Genomic DNA, 12,789 nt, shown 5'->3' with positions numbered 1-12,789 from the left:
ATTGTTCTGATATCACCTCTCTATCAACAGTATTGTTCTGATATCACCTCCCTATCAACAGTTGGGGGGTGTTGGGGGGCCAGTAGAAGGCACTCTTTCCTCTGGTCTTAAAAAATATCCCAATGCCCCAGGGCAGTGATTGGGGACATTGCCCTGTGTTTATTTTTTTATTTAACCTTTATTTAACTAGGCAAGTCAGTTAAGAACAAATTCTGACTCCTGACTCTCTGTGGTCAATAAAGATATACCATGGCACTTATGGTAAGAGTAGGGGTGTTAACCCCGGTGTCTAACCCTCATACCATCATGGCCACCTAATCATCCCCATATTCCAATTGGCTCATTCAACCCCCCTCCTCTCCACTGTAACTATTCCCCAGGTCGTTGCTGTAAATGAGAATGTGTTCTCAGTCAACTGACCTGGTAAAATAAGAATAGTTAAATACAGTACAGTATTGCCATCCAGAGTGACACGGTGGTCTAAGGCACTGCATCACAGTGCATCGCTGTGCCACTAGAGATCCTGGTTCGAGTCCAGGCTCTGTCGCAGCCGGCTGCGACCGGGAGACCCATGGGGCGGCGCACAATTGGCCCAGCGTAGTCCGGGTTACGGAACGGTTTGGCCGACAGGGATGTCCTTGTCCCATCGTGCTCTAGCGACTTCTGTGGCAGACCGGGCGCATGCACGCTTACACGGTCGGCAGGTGTACAATGTTTTCTCCAACACATTGCGGCTGGCTTCCGGGATATGCGGGCATTGTGTCAAGAAGCAGTGCGGCTTGGTCGGGTCGTGTTTCGGAGGACGCACGGCTCTCGACCTTCGCCTCTCCCGAGTCCGTACGGGAGTTGCAGCGATGAGACAAGATTACCAATTGGACTATCAATTGGATACCCCGAAATTGGGGAGAAAAAGGGTAGAAACAATATACTGTATAAAAATAAAAACTGCACAGTATTGCTCAGAGATGGATCCCTGTTTAACTGAGGCCCTTCCTCTACTTAGCCTTGCCACATTCCATGCTGTAAACCTGCAGTGTATGAGGCCTTCTGTTTCAATAACCCTATCAGCTCTGCTCACCAACTCTCTCCAAGGGCCTCGTTGCCCTTAAGTAGCCTGCAGATGGCACCCTATTCTGGCACCCCATCCCAAATGGCACCCTATTCTCTACATAGTGCACCTATTCCCTACATAGTGCACCTCGTCTAAAGCAGTGCACTATGTAGGGAATAGGGTGCCACTTGAGACGCAGACCCTTTGAGAGTCTTTAACGGGTGGAACTCCCAATCTATTATAGGACGTATAGGACATCATTCTTCTCAATTGATGTGGAACCAATGTTACATAAGGCAGCAGGAGCTGGGGGCGTGATTAAGCGTGACAGTTCCAAGTGGACCAATGCGAAGCCCTCCTGGTCCTCCAGTCCCCATTGTGGGGCAGGTTGGCATTCATTGCGATTACTCATGTACTGGAGGCATCTTTGCAGTGGTCACTAGCTGACCAAAAAGCACATTTTTGTTTTCATACATTTTTATGATATAGTACATTTTGACTTTGCAGCTGGCCCATCTAGCAGAAACCACTCAGTTCTGCCTCCAGGGCAAGATTCATGACAATAAACATCAACCTGCCATTGTGGGGGAGTGGGGATGGAAGGAGGGGGGCAGAGAAAACAAACAGCATATGGAATACACATCAAGCCTGATAAGAATCAGGACCCTCTTATGTAAAACCTGTAACAATCCACTTGTTTGGGCCAAACACAAACCCCACATCTCCGTCCCTAGACAACTGCCTCTTTAAGGTGTGTGTGTGTGTGTGTGTGTGTGTGTGTTAGAGAGAGAGAGAGAGAGAGAGAGAGGAACAGGAAGAGGTGGAGAGAGAGAGAGAAAGGGAGAGGTGGAGAGAGAGGGAGAGGAACAGGGCGAGGTGGAGAGAGAAGGCGAGGAAGGGGGAGTGGGCGAGGGGGAGAGTGAGAGTGTGAGAGAGAGAGAGAGAGAGAGAGAGAGAGAGAGAGAGAGAGAGAGAGAGAGAGAGAGATAGAGAGAGAGGATGAGGGACTTGACTATGAGTAGAGATTCAATTGCGTTACGATGTGTTAAACCCTTCATCCCTCTCCTCCTCTCTCCCTACTTGTCCTCCTCAATCATCCCTTTGCCTGAGCACCTTCCCCTCTTCCTCTCCTCTGTTCGCTCCACTCTCTGCCCCCTTCCCCCCCTCTCTCTGCCAGAACACAATGTTCCCCGGCGTGTTTGGGGAATCGGTAGAAATAAATAAATGAGGAATGGAGCACGTCATATAGTTACTGCAGTATATTCCAGGCCACTCTGAGAAAATAAACAAGATGCTTGAAAAAAGGTTACCTCCTCTCCCTTCTGTAAACCCTGCCTTGATCGCCCAAAACCCACTCAGGGACCACTTAACCCCACAGGCAAATAATAAAGAGAAATGTGGTCATACTGGGTTTGAAGTTTGAAGTGCCTCATTTATCGCTTGTGTCTACAGTACATGTACAGTACACTGAGTTCACAAAACATTAAGAACACCTTCCTAATATTGACTTGCACCCCCTCAGAAAAGCCTTGATTTGTCGGGGCATGGACTACAACACTAGTTCTCAATCCTGGTCCTGGGAACCCAAAGGGGTGCACATTTTTGTTTTTGCCCTAGCACTACACACCTGATTCAAATCATCAACTCATCATCAAGCTTTGATGATTTGAATCAGGTGTGTAGTGCTAGGGCAAAAACTAAAATGTGCACCCCTTTGGGTCCCCAGGACCAGGACTGAGAACCACTCGACTACATGATATCGAATGCCTTCCACAGGGATGCTGGCCCATGTTGACTCCAATGCTTCCCACAGTTGTGACAAGTTGGCTGGATGTCCTTTGAGTAGTGGACCATTCTTGATACACACAGGAAACTGTTGAGCGTGAAAAACCCAGCAGCGTTGCAGTTCTTGACACACTCAAACCGGTGTGCCTGGCACCTACTACCACACCCCGTTCAAAGGCACTTAAATATTTTGTCTTGCCCATTCACCCTCTGAATGGCACATATACACAATCCATATCTTAATTGTGTCAAGGCTTAAAAATCCATCTATAACCTGTCTCCTCCCCTTCATCTACACTGATTGAGGTGGATTTAACAGGTGACATCAATAAGGGATCATAGCTTTAACCTGGTTTCACCTGGTCAGTCTATGTCATGGAAAGAGCAGGTGTTCCTAATGTTTTGTCCACTCAGTGTATGTTTGTAAAAGTATGTATGTTTACATGTACTGTATGTGCATAAAAGTGTGTAGGAGAAATTGTAACTGATTCTGCAAGGACTTGTGAGATGAGGCACCTGGCTTGAGCTGTGCGTGAGTTTGTGTGTCAAGCTAAATGGGTGGATGCCCAGAACTGCAACAAAGCCAACCATGTCTGTCATTGTCCATCAGTTGAAAGAGAGCCAGTGGAAAAGACGAGACAGGTACAGAATGGACGGCAGGGTGCAAGATGTCTACAACTTCACACAAAGGCTCATTAACTCAAATGCATTGACTCAGAAAGCCTGGCAAACTGTACAGAGGTCAATGCATATGATAAACACCTACCAGCTTCKACATACAGTAGGCATAGTTTATATGTGGGAGGAAAGATACACACAAACTGCTTTCATGAATTTTCATGAGCTCTGCGTTAGATACATATTTAATGTGCCAAATGCACAGAAATGCACAGAAATCCACAGAAATGTAAAGAAATGCAGAAATGTTGGTAAAGAACCCACACAACACTAAGCTACTGGGTACCYTTTACTTATGGATGAGTCGTTCCACAAATAGAGTGCCTTTTATGACCGTGTGACATTATGTATGTACATTTTGATAAAACTAAACCATGTTGAAATATTCCACTAATAGTGTGTTTTCATGTGGGAAACCATGTTTGTTATAAAGTTGAGCATGTGCTCTTTCTGACAGAATGTTAAATTCTGTGAAATAAATCGATATTCCTGAACAAATGTAACTACCCAAAAGGCACTCTATTCATGGGACGACCCGGTTTACCATCCTACACTTCACCACCTAACGTCAGTAACTATCTCTAGGCAGTGGAACGTTAGGTATGTATCATGTGTATTAACATGATTAACATGTATTTTGGAAAAGTGTTACTCACTCTGGTTGTGTTCTCCAACTATGATATTATATCGCCACCTGGTGGTAATCATACCAAAATGCCAACCAGTGAAACTGCTGTCTTTGGAGTGTTCCTGTGTGTTTGATGGTTTTTAACCCTACGTTAGTCGGGAAGCAGCTGACAAGAAAGGGTCTGAGCACGTGAGAGTGTGTCTGTCATTCTGCCCACCCATCTGTCTGTCTGTCTGTCTGTCTGTCTGTCTGTCTGTCTGTCTGTGTGTCTGTGTGTTTGTGTGTGGCGTGCATACTCGTCCCTACCTTGGTCTGGAAGCAGCAGAAAAGCTGGGTCAGGTAGGGATGTTTCCTACCTTGGTGTGGAAGCAGCAGAAGAGCTGGGTTAGGTAGGGGTGTTTCCTACCTTGGTCTGGAAGCAGCAGAAGAGCTGGGTCAGGTAGGGGTGTTTCTACCTTGGTCTGGAAGCAGCAGAAGACTGGGTTCAGGTAGGGGTGTTTCCTACCTTGGTCTGGAAGCAGCAGAAGAGCTGGTCAGTAGGGTGTTTCCTAGCCAGGGCCAGGATGCGTTTCTCTGTCAGGGTACAGTCCACATCATCATCCTGCAGGATCACGTCTTTCTTCAGCACTTCACAGCATAGACCTCATCTGTTCCTTTCAGCTCAGCCAGCATCACCTAAGGGAAGAACCACAGAGGTTATCATACACATGCACACAAGCACGCTCACACACACACACACACACACACACACACTGCTACTGCAACAACACTCAAGCACTGACTCATATATCTGAGGTTTAAATTAAGAGGAAAGACAGACACATGAAATGATTTAGGAGGAAACAACCACAACCCAAAGTACTCTGTAGCCCAATGGAACCAATGGAAGCGCTGACTGCTCTTAGCATCAATGGAAGGGACTGATTATTGACCAATGAGAGAGATAGAGAAAGAGAGAGATGACAGAGAGAAGAAGACAGAGAGAGACAAATAAACAGACAGACAGACAGACAGACAGACAGACAGACAGACAGACAGACAGACAGACAGACAGACAGACAGACAGACAGACAGACAGACAGACAGACAGACAGACAGACAGACAGTACTGTACCTTTCCGAAGCTGCCTTTGCCCAGGACCTTGATGAAGAGGAAGTCCTGCAGGTCATCCTCTTGGTCTGGATGATCTTGAGTTCTCCGTTCTCCCGGGCCTCGCCCCCTCTGAGCCACCCCCACCCTGCTGGAGAGAGAGGACAGGCTGACTTGTGTTCCTGTCCACGTTGCTCAAACGACAGCGCCTTGCGGATGTTCTCCAACTCTTTCAGGTCTGGGAGAGAAACCAGAGAGGTAAAGAGGAATAAGAGTGTGTTCCTCTGTGTAAGGCAGGGGTGGAAATATAAGAAAAAAAACATTCCCGGAACCCTCCAAAGTACCACCATGAATTGAATGTACTGTACAGATGCACATTTTGACATGTGTGTTTGTGCAAGTGTGTGTACCTTGGTCACATGGGAGGTGGGGGGCCGATTTGGATCGGTCCTCCTCTGTCGTGGGGGTACATAGGTAACGGGCTGCTGGGTCTTGGGTTATCTTATGGAGAGCAACATCTCCATTTCCTCCATTATCATAATCATCATCCATGACAATACCTTTCTCTATTACTCTCCCACAAATCTTCTCTTACCACTATATCTCTAACACATACTCTCTCTCTACCACATCTCCACATCTCTCTACTACATCTACCACATCTCTCTACCACATCTACCGCATCTACAACTCATTCACACATCTTCCACCATCATCTCTCTCTATCACCCACATTATGCTATAATCTCTACCACATCTCTCTACCACATTTCTCTACACTATCTACCCCATCTACCACATCTCTCTACACATCTCTCTACCACATCTACACCACAATCTACGCACATCTCTCGTACCTATGCCATCATCTCGAGGGGGCGTGTCCTATTCCCACAAGAATCCTCTCACCACAATGAATTTAAACATCTCCTTATACAGCCAGCCTCAAGTTCTTCGTCTTACTAGACCCAGACTATCTGATATTCTGTTTTTCGAAAACAACATCAAATACTCAATCATCTAGTTTTTCCTCCCCCTACAGTGAACCAGGCCAACTGATTAAAGTGGTCTAAGGTCACAGTGTCATCGTATGATGCGTTTTACGTTCTGAATCATTTTCCATTGTGGTGGGCTGTTTGGTAGTCTGGATTCGTATACCCATGCCTATCCTGATCTCTCTACCACATAGACACATAGCTCCTAGTAGACTAATATTTTCCAGCGAATGCAAATGCTAGATTGAATAACTGCCCAGTTACCTGGCCCTCTCTCACTGGGCTTGCTGTGTCACAATGTCCCAGTGCTTCGTGTGTTTTCTTCTCCTTAACCCCTATCCATAACCATTGGCCTCTTGGAGTCTTAGCATATCTTGCTGCCGCTGTGCGTTCATCCAACTTACTATATCCAGTGCCGGCACCCTGGTAGCGCCAAGCCCCCACCTGGCATAGCATATCCTCACCCCTTGTGGCCACATTTCTACCTCCTGCATTTGGCATGTGCTCCCTTGCCGTCTGCCTACTGATCCCTTCACTCTCCTGCCATTCCCAACAACTACGCGGACCTAGATATTCTCTACATGTAGGCTTTTCCTGAGCCTACCGTAGCTCCTTTTCCCCTTCCTAACCCTCCCAACATCTCCATTTTTTCCCTTCTTCTCATGCTATTCTTCGGACAAAATAGGCTCCCTCCCTTACCTAAGCTCAATGTTCAACGCACATAGGACTCTGTAACCACAACTATCTTCTCCATTTGCCTCGCAGTGCTACATCTGCCAGCGGGGCAGTTTCTTTGTTCTGCCACCTCATATCACTGGTACCTTTGTCTGTGTCTCTTACGTACAAGGCATCATAGAAGCTTTCTAGCAATCTCTCCCTACCTTAGCCTACTCCTTTCCCACTCCCCCCCTCATAGGGAACAACTCATAGTTCTATCATTCTGCCCCCAGACAACACATTCTGCGAAATAGATTAAATAATAAATCAATACAACTCATGAACCGGTAAAACATTTCATATATCTGCAGACAATAATCCTCTGTTACACACAGTGATCAGACATGTCATACTATAACCTTCTAAAATGGCAGGTGGATGCTGGGTACTCACATTATTTCTAACTACAAGATCTGGGAGTCGGCGGCACATCTCTCTGTTAACAATCCAGCATCGTGGGTTGCGCAATAATACCACATCTTCAATCGTTTGACCACAAATACAGTTCTTGACCAACATCTCCTAACACATAAAACTTAAACCTCTTAAGGTCAAACATCAATTTGGTACCACATCTCTCTACCAACATAAGTCTCTGTTGAAGAGCATGCGAGAGCCTCCTCTACCACAACTCAACACATCTCGGTCTACGCGATATTCTACGATTTCGCCTCAGCTACATCAATTCTCTACCCACATCTACCACATCTCTCTTAGCCACATATCTCTTAACACATTCTCTCTACAGCAATCTCTAACACTACTCTTCTACCACATCTCTCTACCACAATCTCTCTACCACATCTAACACATCTCTCTACCACATCTCTCTAACACACATCTCTAACTACTACACATTCTCTAACCACATCTCTCACATCTACCACATCATCTCTACCACATCTACCACATCTCTCTACCACATCTCTCTACCACATCTCTCTACCACATCTCTCTACCACATCTCTCTACCACATCTCTCTACCACATCTACCACATTCACCACATCTAGATGTTGGACTTAATGCACTTTAGCACTTGCACTTCAACATGTAGCATAATTCTGTCATTTTTATGAAATTGCACTTATCCAGCCTACTTTCTTGTAAATATCCTTTGCTATCTGTTTTAAAATATGTGATTTTGTTTGTATGTATTGCAGAGGCGTGGACTCGAGTCACATGACTTGGACTTGACTTGGTAGAAAATAAAACAACTTGAGACGACTTCGACTTGGAGCCTCACGACTCGGGACTCGATTTAGACTTGAGACTGATGACTTGAAATTATCTGGCCAGATTTTGTAACGTTTTGTCACTGATTTTGTGGCACAGAGTCTACGTGGATTAGGCTACTCTCAACGTAGCCAAAGACAGTATCTCACTTGCAAAAAAAACTTGTGTGATACTCACACTCGACCCTCTGATTGAATCAGGAAACTGTCAATCAACACAGGTCGGGTGACCTACAGTAGTGCTGTGAGAAGGTTTTGGGGGGTTGCGAGTGAGAAACTGAATCGGAAAAAATACATAAAAATGTCATTCATATTTTAATAGACTAGATATAGCCTACCATCTATATTTTATATTTATACCTTTGTTTATTTGATCTGGTTACTAACACAGGCCTAGGGCATTGCACCAAATTCTTGAAATCTGTGTTTCAGAACCCAAAAATGACACGCCTTGACTGTTGACCAATGACCAGTCATCAGCATTGGGGCGCAAAGGCGGGCGCACACATCCAGATTAGTGACCAGAAAACACTGGTTTAATTTTCCCCGGTTTTACCTACGTCACTACTTTCCATATAAAGTAACGTTTTGCAACCCGCTGTGGATGCATCTTTTCCACAATAGGCTAACTGGTGAATTCATTGACCATTTTCATATTTCAGATAGGCCTAGTTTGGGTGTGTTATAATTATATAACTCAGTGGTGGTACTGCATATGTCTAAAGATAGCTGTAACATCGTACTACCTGCAATACTCATGGGATGAAGATGTAACATTCTGGCGAATTAACTAGGATATTTGTGAGGAAGAAAAAAGGTCTACAGACAAATCATGCTTTCCATCTGATACTGCAACACCCCAGCCACAGGATCCTGCAACCTCGCTGCATACAGGTAGGGTAGGTCATATGATCCTGCAACCTCGCTGCATACAGGTAGGGTTGGCCATATGATCCTGCAACCTCGCTGCATACAGGTAGGGTAGGCATATGATCCTGCAACCTCGCTGCCATAGGAGGTAGGTCATATGATCCTGCAACCCGCTGCATACAGTAGGGTTGGCCATATGATCCTGCAACCTCGCTGCATACAGGTAGGGTTGGCCATATGATCCTGCAACCTCGCTGCATACAGGTAGGGTAGAACGTATGATCCTGTAACCCCTGCTGCATACAGGTTGGGTAGGTCGTATGATCCTGTAACCCCCGCTGCATACCGGTAGGGTAGGCCGTATGATCCTGTAACCCCCGCTGCATACCGGTAGGGTAGGCTGTATGATCCTGTAACCCCCGCTGCATACCGATAGGTCAGGCCGTATGATCCTGTAACCCCCGCTGCATACCGGTAGGGTAGGCCGTATGATCCTGTAACCTCCAGATCTCAGAACTGTTTTGTGGTGTATTATTTTTTCAAAACCCGTTAATGTCCTCATCTTAAAGGTACCTAAAGTACAGAGTATCAAAATCCTGAGACATTTGTAAAAAAAAAAGGGGGTAAGGGGGTGCAATAGCAGATACAGTTCAGCCATAAGACTCTATCACTTCTGAATTAGACATGTTCAGATCTTAAGAAGACTGTAGCTATTTGAATACAGAAATGATAGAATAACACTATTTTACCAAGATAGAGTCAGAATACATCATCAAATACATTAAGAAATGCATTATGATCTTTAGATAAATTACTGTCATCACTGAACAACGATGTGACATCATTTACTTTTTTTGTTGTTGCTTGCATTCTTACCCTACCTGCTGGCTAGACTGGCCTAAACCATACTTAGAGGGAGATGGCAAAGATGTGTTCTGATTGGTCCGTCTATATTTGTTCAGGCTTGTGATTGGATTGCAGATAGACCCTTATAGCACCAATTTCAAATGGATTTATGCAGATAGAACATTCTAGTTGTATTTCTTTTTTCAAATAAAATTGTCTTTAAAAATAATATAACATTACAAACATATGAAGAACCATCTAAAGATCTATTATATGTGACTAACTCATTTCTGACTAAAATGTCAGATAGAACCTTATAGTCCCTAGGTCTCGATTTGTAGTTGAACAAGTCATTGCATGTATAGATTTTTTTTAACTTGACTTGGAAAAACTGGTGACTCGACTCCACTTGACTTGCTCTTAGAATGCACAACTTGGTATTGACTCAAGACTCGACCCGTTTGACTTGGGACTCAACGACTTGGACTTGACTCGAGACTCGACCCGTTCGACTTGGTATTCGACTTGAGACTTGGACCTTATGACTTGAGACTTGGACCTTATGACTTGAGACTTGCTTGTGACTGAAATAATATTGACATGGTCCCACCTCTGATGTATTGTGACTGCTGCAAAATGACTTGCCTCATTGAGGACATACAATTTTTCTGAATCTGAATTCTCATCAATTATTGCCCTGATCACCCCCTGCCCCTCGCCCCTACCCATACCCCTGCTCCTCGCCCATACACCTACCCATACCCCTGCTCTTTTCCCATACACCTACCCATACCCCTGCTCCTTGCCCATACCCATACCCCTACCCTTCACCCCTGCCCCATACCCCTGCTCTTCGCCCATACACCTACCCATACCCCTGCTCCTTGCCCATACCCATACCCCTACCCTTCACCCCTGCCCCAAACCCCTGCTCCTTGCCCATACCCCTTTCTCTCGCCCCTGCCCCATGCCCCTGCTCCTCGCTCCTGCCCAAGGCAGTGCCCCCTGACCCTGGAAGTGCCCCTTGCTCATGGCGGTTTCTCTGACCTTTTTCCTCCTCTGGGCACTGCTGGAGATCTTGTCTGGTGTGACCCCCAGGTCAGACAGAACCTTGGCAATTCCCCTCGCGTCCACCCCACAGTTAGGGGCCACGTTACTTTCACAGCGTCTGTGTACATTCACCTTGCAGACTGAGAAAGAGACCATGGTTACATCACATGCACATTCACCTTACAGACTGAGACAGACCATGGTTACACCACATGCACATTCACCTTGCAAACAGAGAGAATCCATGCTATTGGACTGCATCACAATCTTCTTGACAAGTACCAAATGTTGTGAGAATGTACTACGTACAGTATGTTAGATTAGATTTCTTTATTGTCTGATTTTCACAGATATTTACTTTACGTACAAGAAAATGCACTGTGAAATGTGAAAGACATGGCAAAGACCAGACATAACATCAAACATTCACATTCATGAAAAAACAAAACAAGAATGACAGCTTAAGGACTCTTACCCCTTCCTTCCACATTACATAGCTGTCCCTCCTATATTCAATCTTTTTTTATTATAATTTTTTGTTGTTGGTGGGGGGGTAGATCAGCTTTCATATTGCAGATAGATTGTAGCTTCCATCAATGTAATTGTCTGCATCATTTCCAATCTCCCATATATTTTATATATATATATATATATATATATATATATATATATACATATAGTGCATTCGGAACGTATTCAGACCCCTTGACTTTTTCCACATTTTGTTATTTTACAGCCTTATTCTAAAATGGATTAAATTAAATGTTTTCTTCATCAATCAACACACAATACCCCATAACGACAAAGTGAAAACAGGTTTTTAGAAATGTTTGCAAATTAATAAAAAATCAAAAATAGAAATGAGCTGACCATGAGATGTTACTACAACTTGATTGGAGTCCACCTGTGGTAAATTGGTTGGACATGATTTGGAAAGGCARACACCTGTCTATATAAGYTCCCACAGTTGACAGTGCATGTCAGAGCAAAAGCCAAGCCATGAGGTCGAAGGAATTGTCCGTAGAACTCCGAGACACGATTGTGTCAAGGCACAGATCTGGGGAAGGGTACTAAAACATTTCTACAGCATTGAAAGTCCCCAAGAACACAGTGGCCACCATCATTCTTAAATGGAAGAAGTATGGAACCACCAAGACTCTGCTCTGCCAAACTGAGCAATCAGGGGAGAAGGGCCTTGGTCAGGGAGGTGACCAAGAACCCGATGGTCACTCTGACAGAGCTCTAGAATTCCTCTGTGGAGATGGGACAACCTTCCAGAAGGACAACCATCTCTGCAGCACTCCACCAATCAAGCTTTTATGGTAGAGTGGCCAGACGGAAGCCACTCCTCAGTAAAAAGGTACATGACAGCCCACTTGGAGTTTGTCATTAGGCACCTAAAGGACTCTCAGGGCTGATGAAACCAAGATAGAAGTCCTTGGCGTGAACGGAAAGCGTCACGTCTGGAGGAAACCTAGCACCAACCCTATGGTGAAGCATGGTGGTGGCAGCATCATGCTGTGGGGATATTTTTCTGCGGCAGGGACTGGGAAACTAGTCAGGATCGAGTGAAAGATGAACGGAGCAAAGTACAGAGAGATCCTTGATGAAAACCTGCTCCAGAGCACTCAGGACCTCAGACTTGGGCGAACGTTCACCTTCCAACAGGACAACGACCCAAAGCACACAGCCAAGACAACGCAGGAGAGGCTTTGGGACAAGTCTCTGAATGTCCTTGAGTAGCCCAGCCAGAACCCGTTCTTGAACCCGAACGAACTTGATCTCGAACCCGATCTCTGGAGACCTGAAAATAGCTGTGCAGCGATGCTTACCATCCAACCTGAC

The 12,789-nt window shown here is 45.3% G+C and overlaps 1 protein-coding gene across 1 annotated transcript in view; it reads right to left on the bottom strand.

Annotated features, from left to right (window-relative positions):
* LOC111968262 (protein kinase C epsilon type-like) overlaps positions 1 to 12,789 on the bottom strand; it is a 169,329-nt gene that overhangs the window by 74,589 nt on the left and 81,951 nt on the right. Inside the window, 6 exon segments of the mRNA XM_070444969.1 lie at positions 4,648 to 4,769; positions 4,772 to 4,817; positions 5,257 to 5,309; positions 5,312 to 5,470; positions 5,643 to 5,733; positions 10,942 to 11,084. Of these exon segments, the coding sequence (XP_070301070.1) occupies positions 4,648 to 4,769; positions 4,772 to 4,817; positions 5,257 to 5,309; positions 5,312 to 5,470; positions 5,643 to 5,733; positions 10,942 to 11,084 (614 nt within the window).

Source organism: Salvelinus sp. IW2-2015, linkage group LG8 (genome assembly GCF_002910315.2).
Source record: "Salvelinus sp. IW2-2015 linkage group LG8, ASM291031v2, whole genome shotgun sequence".
NCBI classification, from domain to species: domain Eukaryota; kingdom Metazoa; phylum Chordata; class Actinopteri; order Salmoniformes; family Salmonidae; genus Salvelinus; species Salvelinus sp. IW2-2015.
This window is presented reverse-complemented; position numbering and strand designations above follow the sequence as displayed.